The 14,568-nt window shown below is 40.2% G+C and overlaps 1 protein-coding gene across 1 annotated transcript in view; it reads right to left on the minus strand.

Moving 5' to 3' along the window:
- Nucleotides 1–5,676: 5,676 nt before the first annotated feature.
- Nucleotides 5,677–14,568, minus strand: part of LOC147669889 (rho GTPase-activating protein 19-like) — a gene marked incomplete at its 5' end in the record, with an annotated part of 203,955 nt that continues 195,063 nt past the window's right edge. Inside the window, 2 exons of the mRNA XM_086948173.1 lie at nt 5,677–6,394; nt 11,737–11,820. Of these exons, the coding sequence (XP_086804299.1) occupies nt 6,338–6,394; nt 11,737–11,820 (141 nt within the window). The remainder of the gene's footprint in view (nt 6,395–11,736; nt 11,821–14,568) is intronic.

The raw sequence follows: 14,568 nt of genomic DNA on the forward strand, positions 1-14,568 counted from the left end.
ACCTTGGCTGCTAGGGATATTTTCCTCTGGTGCTGAATTGTTATAGAGCCCATAGTTCATGACGAGCTCAGCTCGTCATCAGCACAGCTCCACTGTGCCTCATGACGAGCTGAGCTCGTCATGAGCATCGAAGGGGTTAAAGAGACTACAGCTGGTACAAAACTGTGCAGCGCGCACTCTGCTACAGATTCCTCGCAGATTGTCAGTAAAGGCGGCTCTGACTAATCTTCACTGGCTCCCAGTGCGTAAGAGTCTCTTTTAAAGCAATGTGTATTGCCCACCAGGCTTTCTGGGACTCGGGTCCTCCAATCACCCGTGATCTAGTAAGCCAGTATCACCCAGGTAGAAATCTGCGCTCTAGTCAGGCCTTCATGGAGCAGTCCCCAGAGTCAAAAGATCCAGAACTGGCGGAAGGACGTACGCCTTCAACGCCGCCAAGATCTGGAACTCCCTCCCGCTTCATCTGAGATCCAATCCTGATCTCGCTTCCTCCCGTAAACAATTAAAAACACACCTATTCAATTCTGTCTAACTTAACTCAGTTTTTCCCTCTTCTTCTGGTTCTCAACCTGTTCATCCTTCACTGGTTCCTTTTAGCGCTTGGACGCCTCAGGGCAGCAATCGCGCTGTTATAAATTCACTTTCATTCATTCATCCTTATACACTACTACAAAGAATCAAAAGAATCCTGAACCGTAACTAGAAGCCTATATGGCAATTGTTTACCTAAGCTTGACAAGTGTTATTAAGCTTCCTGCTGCAGACTGCAGTATGTGTTGCACATGATCACTCGTCCTGGGCTGAAAGAGCTCTATTAACCAGAGAAGAGTTGCTCCTGTTGTATTACACGCCAGACAGTTTTGAGTCAATAAAATAAATCAATGAAGGCCCATTGGAAACTGAGGCAGATTTTAATATGAGAATGTTACAAAATTTTAGTATAAAATTAAAAATATATAACATTTTTTACAGTAGCATTTCACATGTTCAAAAAAGTGAAAATTATAAATATTTTGTCTAAACAGGTAGAAGTTCTTAATTAGACAAGTTTAGCAGAATCATTTTATCAGACTGATCTACCTTCAAAACAATTGTACTGAAGCAACTTCACGGTAGAATGTGTGCATTGTCTTCTCTGACCTCGAAGATCCTTTCTTACTTGCCATGTAGCACTGTCCGGTGCAAGTGCTTGTGAAACACTCACGTAGGACAGACTTCCACTTGGGAGTCAAAATGTCGAAGTCAGCTAATTGTCAGTACGTAATGAGTCCTACATATGCATCTGCATAGGATATTGCCAGTCAGCATAAAAATGCATATTTGTGACTCTACACCAGCAACTAAGCATCAGTAGAAGCGATGACAATCCCAATCATTAATGCATCTATCCACCTCGCTTGAATGATTCTTTGAAACAGAATGGCCTATAAGCCACACTTTGGTTTAAAGCACATATAAAAAAGAATTAAATCGCCCAGTTTCCTATTAATTTACGAAATAGCTTCTTTTCTCAGTACTCCCTACTGCTTTAAATCCAGATAAGGGTACATTTGCGGCCTCACTCGGAGCACTTTTGTGTTTCTGTCAACATGAACATTAAAAAAAAAAAAAACCACCTGTATAGTATTTGAAGTCTGTTTGTCGTATCTAAAGCCCTAACTAACATTTTGATCTTCGGCGAGTATATCGTTAGCTTTGCAGACAGTGCAGAGGTACGTAGATAACCTCCTTGCGACAGTAATACTGAATACCTTATGTTCTTTGCCCACTCAAGCCCTTTCGAATGTTGTATTTAAAGGTCATTAGGAGACATTTCCCACAACTGCAGTCAATACTGCCCATTTAACACAGAAACCAAAGTGGATCCTAAAACCTGCAAATCACCTCAAGCACTATCGCTTCTAACAAACAAATGAATAAATAGCAAGCCAAGAGTTGAGTATTAGCAGCAATAAATATATTTGCAAACACGTTATTTACACAGTGACACTGACACATAAAACAAGCTAAACACTAGAGACGCTTCACCACCCACAGCTGTCGCTCGACAGCTCGTTTGAAGGTGCACTGCTCCCATATTAATAAATAAAACATGCACCCTATTGGGTAACCATTGCTTTTCACCCAGAGCTTTACCTACAATCACAGATCTGACGTGTGAGGCTTCTGCAAACTTACACATGCCCATTCAATGCCTTTTTATAATCTCAAAACTAACAAGACAATCCAAAATCAGCATTCACAGCTCGAAATCTGTCACTGTGGCCTACACGCAAACCAAAAGAATTCAAAGAAAGAAGGTTTTATAGGCCACATAGAAATCAAATATTTTAAGACTCATCAGTAAGACTCGAACTGGGATTTACAATCAACATTTAGCCCCCATCTATGGAAAAATATACACACGCACATTTAATTTTTTGTTCAAGTACGTGAACATAGGTTTAGACTATATGGCTAATTAGCCCACATCGAACAAATATAGTGAGAAGGCCAACTTGTACATATAAAAGAAGGTCGTACACCATTAGTATCCACAACTGAGAAGCACACTTCAACAATCACTGACCACAGAAAGGGTCCCATGATATTACTATTGTTCAAACGCTTTGCCTCCAAGTGAAGCCAGAGCCATCTTTAGTTTCAGCATCACAAGGAAATGGGCCCAATCTTACTGAGTGAACGGCAAGTTTAAAGGACTGAACGTGACTGCTGGTTGTACCAGGACTGGAGAACAGCAAGTAGATGCTGCTTATCATCAGCCACTCTCAAGCAGCGGCTTGGACTATCTTCACTGCCATTAACTTGCATCACACGGTTTAGGAAGAACATTACTAATAAAGCCTTTTGACAAGCTGCCCAGCTGGTCATTTCACAAGGTTTGTCATTTCGGGACAAAATTTCTCAGAATACCTACAGATCCCAAGTTTGAATGGCCTGAAATGCGCATTTCTCAATAAACTCATGCAGCCTTATGTTTAAGATGGCTGTCCCCAAGACATTCACTAACTCTTTGTGGCTGCTGACCAGGTTGATTGCAGACACAGTTCTGTTCCCTTGCACAAAACGCTTGCTCCACACGCAGAAGTGCATACCATTTGAGCCTCTGCGTGTTCATATACCATAAAGCTCAGATATTGTCTGAAAAAACCTAGCTTTAAAAGAAAGGACTTGAAAGTTCCATGTTAAATATTTGAGCTACTGTGTCAGAATAGACCAGATAGGTACAACAATGGACTAATAGTGATCTATTAAAGGGCTATGGAGAAATGGGAGTGTCACCATTCCTTTGATGTTTAAAGGGAACACCTTAAAAGGCACCCCTGGGGCACTGTTGTCTATCTAGGAGCACATGATGGGAAATTCTAAAACATTTCTTCATATCTGTAATAGTGATAATTACTAGTTTATTAGAAGGATATACGGAAATATGTTTACCGCGCACTGAGGTCCCTTTGTCAGGGAAAGAATCCTCATTCACAAAGCAATCAATCAAACCTTTGTATTTTCCCCAACTATTATTACTTTGTTCTCAACCCTAGTAATAGCCTAGCTTTCAACTTCAGATATACCTACAGTATTGCTTCTGCAATCTGTACAGAGGTGGAATATTTTCTGTCTTGCTCTTTTCTTGAGAGTTGGGGACCTTGCTATGAGATGAGTATGTGCCAGACTTGGACATAATGAAAATCTGTGCACTTCTGAGTGAGTGGACTGACTGCCGCAGCCTCTATCGCACACTCTTCTTTACACTGTCACTGAAGACCACAGGCAGGGCCTTAATGGCATGTTGTCACTTGGTAGGATAAAATGGAAGACAAGTAGACAGAGCAGCAGTTAAACTGCCACGAGACAGGACTGGAAGTGCTTGGATCAATTCGGACCTTAAGGGAGTGTTTTAAGACTCTCTGTGCATTGACGGAGCTAAAGAAGTTAGAAGAGTCAAAATAGTAGTGCGTCCTCTGTTGACCATGTACCTTGACCGGTGGACCTGTCACAACCTTACAGGCAAGAAACTGTTTGCTTTTAATAGTATTTAACAGTCTTATTTGAACAGTTTGAGTAGTATTGTCTCCATAATCGTATACATTGGCTAGCGAAATGATATTAAACACATATTGATGGACACTGGTGTTGGGTATGAATGCTTTAGGTTTATCCCCACTGACATCTGTCAAACAGCAAGTCACTCTTGAGAGTTTGGGTTTGGTGGAAAGGATGGATGTACTGAAGGGAAGAGTTTGATATTTTTGTGCCTTATGGTCATTGTGAGCACAAAAGGTTGTAACACATCCCTTTATTTTGTACTTTGGTAGGCTCATGGAGCAGCAGCAAGAAGATTATGGAGACAGAATGTAAGTGATTGAACTTGAAGTTTGCCTTGGACACAACCATCAAGTATACGACTGCCCCCAAAATAGGGTTTGTACAAAGCAAACACTTGAACACATTTGTGGCCTTCCCCCAATGGCACAGTGTGCAAAGAGGTAAAAATGTCCACCATGGCAGGCTCCATAGAGTATCGCTAGAAGAGTATGGAACTAGGAAGCACTCCTATTTCATGGAACACCTCTGAAAAGTTAAGTAGACTTAATAGAGGTCAAAGCATCAAACCTATGAAATAAGGTAATCAAACTAGATGGCCTGTTTTGCCTGGCCTGTTCATGCAGTCGACACCAAACACAAGCTGTCACAGCACAGGCATGCCATCGACTCAAAAAGGATTTGATAGAAGAAGCATCTACACTGTCCATTCTCATTGTGTATGTGGACTTAGGTTTGTATGTGTGCAGATATATGGCTGTACCATTATAGTTTTCCAGGGTACATGTTTTTTAAAAACATAGGTGGCAACAATGCACATCTAAAATAAAATAAAAATAGGACTTCCAGCGTATTGCCAACTAGTACAAACAAACCCCTAAATATTTGAACATTGCATATGACCCATTTCGGTTCTGACCTACACTAGCATGGCTTTTAACGCCTCAATTTAATTTTAACGATACGTACATGCAGATGCCTGCGACCATGGATATCAATTTTGAGAATGAGACCGGATTCCAAAGGAGAAAAGCTGCCTTGCTCTACACATAGCAATTAATCACACCAACACACTTACATTTCCGGCTACTACTTTCTCATAACACGTCATTCACCACACAATAGACAACCGTGGTTATTAGAAAATATTGTTCACTGTAGGATTCAAACCTACACAACCTTTTCACTAAAATGCTTTCCCATGCCTTCCATTCGTGCTCTATCTCCTAACCTGGACATTGAAGTTTGCAGTTTAAGGCCGCGCAGACATCTTGAGTCACACACAGCCGATGTATCCCATCGGAGTCCTTTAAACGGGTTCACACAATGAGTAGGATGTAACTGCAGCAGCATTTCCGGAATAGGTATTCCTTTAAAAAGATTGCAAAGGCATACACATAGAATTCAGCAAGAGACGACGTCTCATCACAGCACATGCTTTCTCTGGTGGCTTACTAAATTAAACCAAATGTGCGTGATCCAGAACCATCAGGTTTGTAAATTGGCAATATGGTAAATGATGTTTATCTGTTTGATGCCAGAAAGAGGCATGTCTGCATGGATTAAGATATTGGGCCGTTTTACCGACATGTTTTCAGTTCTAGCATACAATAGAATAGAATACAAGAAAAATGGGAAAAACGTATTTTAAATGTTCCAAACCGCCAGATACTTTGACAAGACAACACAAAGGGAAAGCAGTGGAGCTACAAACGTGGCCGTTCAACACACATCTTTGATTTTCCTAAATGTTTTGTACAAAATCTATCTCTGTTCTTGCCACACGGTGGCACTAGGTCTCGTTTATTGCTAAAAAGAAGCACTGCTTAGTTTTACTCATCTGACGTGTAGGAAGTCAAGCTGCACATGGTTGTGTCGAAGCTTCACACTTCATGGCTTCTAAACGTCGCGAGCTTCATTAAGTTACAAGTGGCGATTCCCCATTCACGAGGTCGCCACATTTGGCGACTGGGAAGATCAACAAAACGTTAAAGCAAAAACACAAACGCAAAGCGCTTCAACATAACACCTAACACAGGAAACGAGGTGTGTAAATATTGCTCCTACAAACTGAAGCAGTAGTTCAGAAGCACGTTTTCCACAGGTTAAAAACCGTACAGTGTGAATTAATCACATTAAAAGGAATAATAGCTTTAAAATGAGTTCCGGTAGAAAGGGTTCTGGGTCTCCTGAGTCCAAAAGGTTCAGTCCTCTCACAGTATATGTTGAGTTCACAGCGTTGCATTAATGGCTATTGCCGCACGTGGGTTACCACTGGATTTTGAAGTGTCTCTTATAAATAGGTCTCTTGAGCAGACGTCAACCTGACTTTTGTCCGTTTGGAAGACCCCTAAAGTAGAAAGGAAAAAAGAGAATTAAATAACGGTCAAGAAAAGGAACCGGGTGGGGCGCAGTCGGAAGAGGACAACATGCAAACTGGAAAAAATCCGCATTGGCATATTGAAAAAACAAATTTTACGAATGCTAAGGAATTGACATAATTCTGAATGATCTTACAAACATTTTATGTTGTAGTGAAAAAAAAAAGTGTTTTGTAAACATGAATGTCGTCTTTGATACACAGTTTAACTTCTTTGTTGCACTTCTCAGGGTTTGCTCCATAGAACGGTAGGGCTATTGGAACGGAACCGCCCTAGAAAAGCATGAAATACAATAATGCAACTAAAAATAAGTTTTTTGTAATTGTAAATACTTGCTCCGCCAAGCTGTGCTGTACAGAACATCACATCTAGTCGCATATAATCGTGGGCGGAGAGCTTCCCTTGTGGGGTATGCAGAGATTTGCCACACACGCATGATAAAGTCCATAGAAGGTGGCAGGGTGAGTAGAGCATGACCCGTGGCCCATATAGGGAGCCACAAAGGATCAAAGTGTGTACATTTCTTTTAAAAAGTCAAATATGTCCTGGGGTTCTGACCCAGAGGCTGGGTTTGCGAGGGTACCACAAACTCCAGGCAAGCGTTATTGGCCTAGGCTGGCCCTTTCGTGGATTGTATAAATATGTAGCCAGATTCGTGAATCCTAAGGAAGGTCCAACACTGGCCCAAGTGCTGGTGAAGGGTCCACAAATACTAAAACATTTAAAAAGGGGGGCAATCCACGGCCATGGTCAACAGGGTTGCATAGAGCATCAGGTATGTGCAGTAGGATGGGCCGTCCACAGTGGGCTGGGTGCAGGGCCAGACCAAACATTGCATTAGTAACTTTCCATGTGCAAGGGTCATGCTAAACCTACCTGTGTCAGATTTATCTTAATACCTTTGGTGCTAAAGCAGGTACCTGTGAGGTATAGCAATAGATTCTTTGTGTGAACAAAAAATAGGTTATAAAAGCACCAACTTAGACAATATTGCTCTTTAAAACGTAAAGGGAAACAATTTGTAAAAAAATAAAAAATACTTCTATATATTTTAATTTTAAAGTTTTGACTAAAGGTGTTCCATAGTCATCATTCACAAATCTATGAATACAGATTATAAGTTGCCTTATGAAGCAAAATTAAACAGACAACAAATTGTTTTAGGATGCATGATGTGTGACACTAAGATCTCTAGAAAAACCCGTAGTTTTCTATTGCACACCCTTAAGTTGAAGAAGGAAGCAGGCATCACACATTTTAAGACTTTAAGGTCCCATCGTCTTTGATAGACTACACCATGTAATGAGAAGAAATCAGCCAGCTTTTAGACCATCCCATGTCTTGAAGAAGTACAAACATGGATCGTCGAAGCCATGCAGAACTGCTAACCAGTTAATTTTCAGTCTTAACTTATGAAGCATGTGCATTCAAATTTCATGAAGGCCATTTAATGTCCAAACAATTGCTGAATCTCCAAAGGGAACATAATATATGAACGACCTTTTAAGGTATGCTGTTCCTTAGTCACTATAAGTTAGCAGGCTATGGTAAAAATTCAACCTCAAAAATCCCAATAAACTTGTGTCAGTAGGGTCTGTCGCGCTTACAGAGGCATCGCTGGATGTTATCCTTTTGAATTAGGAAGCATGTGCAGTTTATTGTGGGGTGTCCCTTAGGTAAACACAGTTAGATGATCCTCTGTCATAAATGACTTGCATCAATTTTGTTTTCCATAGCCAAGGTCTGTTTGATGTGGACACCGCAGCCAACATACTATTATTCACGCCACTGGACATGCGACCCCTGAAGGTCCAATAGGCTATTAACCCCTTCGGGGTCCGACGTCACAGTGGGTATGTGCAGAGGATGGTGGGAGGCTGTCCGAACCCCGCCCACTCATTATTCCGCCAGCACCATGGCGGAATTTGCACCGCGGTCAAGCGGTTAAAGTGAAACTCAAGAAGTCTGGGGGAAAGAAGACCACAACTCTGCACATTTGCTACTAAGAAGAGAAGTCACCCATAAAAATAGCTTTGTACAAAGTTATATCCTGTAAAAAAGGATTAAATCAATACTGGCCGCTTAATGGTATTTTTAACTGTCACTAGGTACCCTGCCCAACGCAAGCCCTTAAAAGCAGTGAAGGCATCAGCATGAATAACAGAGAGATCCATAGTGTTGGACATCTCATCTACAAAATAGTGTGGATGACTATTGTGTGGCATGGATGCTACTTTTTGATACACATCTTCATGTCTACCAAAGACGTTAAGGGCCTCTTCATGAGGCTGAGAACATCTGTGATATTAAAGGCCTCATTTGGACATTGAAAACCTCCCCAGGACACTGAACTCGCCCTCTTGTTGAGGACTCCTCCATGACATCGAGGCCTCCCCACGCCATAGAGGGCACTTGAGAAAGTAAATGGAAGATGCCTTTAAGGCAGAAGTCTCCAACCTTTTCTGCAGTGAGTTACTTCTGAACTGTGAAAATCATTGTGAGCTACTGAAGGCTAAGCCACTCGCACAATGTTACCAGACACCCCCTCGCCAAGTTTCATCAAATCTAGCCTAATGTCCATAGAGCCAACGACTATGGTTAGAACAAAATACTTTGATTAAGGGCACTATGACAGGGCTGCCATGTGCGCCAGTGAGAGTGTGGTCTTGGGGATGAATGATCATGTGTGTGTATGCATTGGATATATGTGTATGGGTAAAGGAGAAAATGAGTATGTTGTATGCACTTGTGGCACAGGACAACCCTTTTGCGGCATTCTTAAATGCCTTCACACAAACATACAACCATTATTTAAATGGTAGAAATTAAAAGTGCCGAACAAATGTTCTGCAAAAAACGGTTCATAATATGGAAGCATTTTCAGCTCTTTATATTTCTCCCACTTAAAAAATGGCTGTATTTTCAGTTATAAATATGACACCATGTCTGATACCCATGGGAACAAGATGCCACGGTGTGTAAATGCGACACCTTAAAATGGGAGAAAATTCAACTGAAGAGTTAATCCTGTGTTTATATGGATTCCATAAAACTCCTCATTTAAATTTCTTCCCATTTCAAAGTGTTGCATTTATAAACAGCATGCACCTTACACCCAGTGGCCTGTAGACACAATGCCATAATTATAACAGAAAAATACAGCCATTTGTTTAAATAGGAGGAATTTATAGTGAAGAAACATGCTTCATAAAATATAAAGACGCAATTGGCTTAATTGAAAGTGGAGACAAATATTAAGTCAATGTTACATAGAAATATTTGTATCCACTTTACATTTCTCCCATTTGAATAAAAATGACAGTATTTTTCAGTTATAAATATGGCACAGTGTCTACTGGCCACTGAGAGCAAGATGCCTGCTGTTAGTAAATGCAACCCTTTGAAGTGGGTTAAAATTAAAATGAAGAGTTGACAAGGACTTTTTTTGAAAATGTATTTATCTCAGTGCTTAAGTTCATGACCTCTGTACACACTGGGTCATACATCGGACATGATCAGGCTCTGCTATCTGCAGCCTGAAGATTATAAAGAAAAATAAACACAGCCTTCCCATAACTTTAAAAGAAGAATGTGATCACTTGCTTTTTTTAAATTGAACTCCAGGCTGGGAGCTACTCTGAAGGTGTCTGTGGACTACTGGTAGCTCATGACCGACTGGTTGGATACACCTGGCCTAAAGGAACAATTAATCTTATTCAGTCTGCATGTAATCATCTGCAAGCACATTGGAGAGGACTTTGCTGAAGCTAGGAACAGCTCTACAGCAGGTTGTAATAGACCTGGAAAAAAGGAAGCAAAGGTCATGCAGACAAAATGCAGTCAAGGGTTAGAAAGCTCAATGAAGTCTTGAGCAGAGTTGTTCGTATGAGTATGTTGAGTTTTGAGGTGCCCCTTACCAAGGCTTCGTTGAAAGTTGCCTTGTCCTCTATAGGAGAAACCTGTTCTGGAGATGATAAACAGTTCCAGATTGCTGCCTCACTAAAGATAACAAAGAATGCGAAGAGTAAGTCTGACTAGGATATCCAGTGTGACAAGTGGATCTAGAGTGTTGCGTTGATCTTGATCAATGATTAGATCTTGAACAGTGTTATTTTGAACGCAGATGTGGAGAAGACAAGAACGGAGATAGGAGGACTTCAGTTCACAGACACTGAGGTGGCAAAGGTGGCCAGGGAGATAGCACCGGTTGAGGGGACACTGAAGGGCAGAAAATACAGGTTACGGAATCACTTAAGCGTAGGCACAACTAGTTCAGAAAGCGGTAAAATAGGGGAGATCATCTGCTCTGGAGATGGAGATGATGGCGTTAATGCTGACAAGACTGCTAGCAATAGTGAAAATGTCTTGGAGAGTAGTCTGAATCTGGAGTTAGTGGTACCATCCTAGTCTTCATCTTCTCGATGGAAGGGCATGCTTGGTGATCTTGATAAGGAGCAGGGCATCACATATACCATTATTTGCAGAGGATCTTTTCCTGCTTATAAAATATATTAGTTTATTATAGAAAATAGATAAAAACTCGCCAAAATTTGTATTTTTATAGGCTGTTCAAAATACTTCTATGAAAAGCATTTAATATGTATATATATATTTTTTTTAAAAGTGCTCCAGGATCACACACGTGTTCTCAGGACTATTAATAAAGACCCGCGGTAGGAGAACATAGATTTTATACTAATTGGGTAGGCAAGTGATTGGGATGTTTCTAGCATACTCTTATCTATGGTTAGCTGAGCTATTGATAATTATGGTAATAATTGTTAGCACATACCACATATTGGTTTGTTTAAAATACCAATACAGGTCTGTATTACGATTTTGGAGGTCATAGTGGAGATAATCCATACCACCGTCAGAAGAGAGTGTCTAACAAAATGTTCTGACTCCTAATACTCTCACCCACATGAGGACAACTCGGCGATAATGTGCAGAAGATGCCAGCCCGAGTTAATTTTTCTCCTATAAAGAACAGTTTCCTTGTAGTTTAAGAAATCTACAAGGTCTGACCCCAGTATTTTTGTGAAAAAATTACAGAAGGGAAAGCCCAGAATAGTATTTCTTTGCACACGCAAAAGGGTCAGGCTTTTAGCTTGCGTTTCTGATCTTCAGGGAACCTCAAAATTGGTGCATATCATTCTCTTGCATAACTTATTGATTTAGCCATTAATGAGAAATAAACATTTCAGAAAAAAATTATAACGAGATACATCAATTAAAAACATGTTTGAGCAACAGATCAGCAGCATCCAGAGTGAGACACGAGAAAGTGCAGGCATGTACATTCTCCCACCTCTTTTTCGTTCCCTGTGTCCTCAGAAAATTTCAACCTTCCTCTTGTCACTGAAACTGCAGGAGATTCTTGGCATTTCTGTAACTTAAGGAATGTTTGAACAAATATTAAAAGAAGTCCATTTAGAAATATACATAAATACAAAATTAAACATCCTTTGTGTTGTTCAGTGGTTTATCAACAAATACTTCAGAAGAAACACTGTCCAATTCATCATTGGTGTTAGAGAAGTGGCACTTTTGCCATTATGTTTTGTTGAAAACAGGAATACGCCCCCTCCGGGATCATTAATGACTACATATTCTCTGTAGCTTTCGTTAACCCATTTTCTCTTGCTACTCTGTAATGTATGTATGTATGCCAACTTCTACCGCATATTAAAACACTTTTTAACGGGTGCCTCAACCACCATTTTTAGGTTTAGTAGGATTTGTTCTCGTCACGGACTACACCATTGCGCTTCTCACATGTAACTACAGTTTGTTTCATGTTATTCCAGCCCCGCCCACGCTGGGGTCATGTGCCATCACGTTTTCTTCACTAAGAGGCATGTTTAAGTACACTACTCACTTTGAATGCCTTTGCATATATAAAGTGTATTCTGCATGCCCTTGGGTGAAGTGTTTTTTAGTGGATCTATAACTTTTATCACTTATATGTCTGGTTTGTTTCTTTATGCTGTGCCTTTTTTTTTCCAGATACTATTCCTGATGGTGGGAACCATAAGTACGGTAACATCACTGCACCACAGCACACCTTAGCGCATGTGCTGATAAATTCTCACAAATCCACTTATTTTGGTCCGGACGAAAGCCTCAGCACCTCCTGTCAAGACAAATATGTCAACCTTTTAAAGGGGATACAGAAGATCAATCATATCTTCACAATATCCCCACCCCGTTTTTAACCGTGCCCTAGAACTCTAGAATAAAGGCATTTAATGAGCATCCTGTAATTTAGGCGTTGCAGCACAGCTGGGCTGCACTCGGCAGCTCGGCTGGGAACCCGATGAAGAAGCATGCCACCAACTAGGTTGGTGGGTGAGGTTTCTTCTAAATAACGTAATGTTTTTTCCCCCGATTCCTGTGTATGACATTGCGTCATCCTAACATTTGGATCCCTTATTGGGTCCGTCCAGGTTTTTGTTTACTACTTGTTGAAAACATAGCAATGCTTGCTCCATTTGCCTCAATTTATGTGATTAAAATTAAAAGGCTTAAATAGGATTAAAACAAAAATGTAGCACAAGATGAACTATTCCAACAAAACAGACTTCTTTGCTGTGAGGCCTGAATCTAACCCCCATTGTAGAATCTGTGAATAATTCACACAAATAATACACACTGAGTTCGGCAATCGAACATAGTTGCCTATGTTTGAGCAAAGGAACGCTTGAAAACAACATCTTCTCGCCTCCCCAAACAAATACCATAACCTTATAGACTACTGGACCCTGACAGACCAAGCTAGAATCTTCTCAGAATACAGTCTTTCTACTTTGCTAGATCAGAAGCCAGAGGGAAGCTCGACAGTGAACACAAACATAGTCCTAAGCCATTTTATAGGCATTTTTCACAGTGAACATGTTTCTGGATCATCAACCATCATTTGTTTCCATGTGACTATAATCTATCATTATTGTAAAGATCCATCTCTACAACTAATAACAGCAGGCAACAGATCTTTGGAAAATCCAAGAAATATGTAGTATTTGACCTCAACAAATACCTAAAGTTTACATGGTTTTACTCAGGAGCACAACAGACCTGAATGAATAAACTGACTGGCATAGAAATCGTAGATGTAGCAATACTCAATAGTCTTTAAATGACCAATTTGGATAGCACCCCCCAACCCCTTTGAAGGATTACAAACACAACTGAAAAAAGTATGCTTGCTCACCATAAGTTGAGAATCCAAACCACCTTATATTATCACTAATAAATTACACAATTTGTAATAATTGCTTTAATTTTAATGGCAAAACAAATGTTTATATGCATCATTTTCAACAAGAACACTTGATTACATCCTGTGGTTACGACAGGCACGCACAATGACAACTTCATCAAGATACAAATTATCCAATTAAATGGACAATCACAGTGGGCAAACTTGTGATTGACTATTACATTCCACAATAGACGCATAAAACCACAAGATCCACATAGACCTCTATATTAATAATAAACAGTCATACCTCAATAAATTATTTGCAGTACAAGGATACCACCCACAAGTGATAATCGAAAACCTACCTTTTAGCCAACTCTTAAGGGTAAATTCAATTGCACTAGATGAAACCTATAAGATATTTAACCCCTTCGATGCTTGTGACGGAACCATTCCGTCATCAGTCACGGTTGAGCTGTGCTGATGACTGAATGGTTCCGTCACGACCACACCCAGTTATGGAATGTCCAGCACCGGGGAGAAATCGGGGCAGCACGCAAAGTGTTAAGGCTAAAATGCTACACAAATTTAAAAGATAAAACTAAGATATACAATTGTCACTCTACAAAACAACCAACATCAAATAATTTTATTTAGAAAGAAGCACTTGAACAAGAGTAACACAAATGTTTGAGCGCATCAAATGTAACCTCTCATACTGCACAAACGAGAATTTTTTTTTTTTTTAAACTAGAAAATTTCAAAAAGCAGTCCGGAAAAGCAAAAACTACAAAACACCCAACAACCTGAGAGGGAATCTGCATTAGTACCTAATCAACTTGTGATACAGACTCAACATCTGATCGAAAGTCTATGCACTAAAGTATATTTTGGCCAAATCACAAGAAAGGTGAGCAGAGTCTCAGAGGATACTTCCCA

The sequence above is a fragment of the Lissotriton vulgaris genome, unplaced genomic scaffold (assembly GCF_964263255.1).
Source record: "Lissotriton vulgaris unplaced genomic scaffold, aLisVul1.2 SCAFFOLD_2914, whole genome shotgun sequence".
NCBI classification, from domain to species: Eukaryota; Metazoa; Chordata; class Amphibia; order Caudata; family Salamandridae; genus Lissotriton; species Lissotriton vulgaris.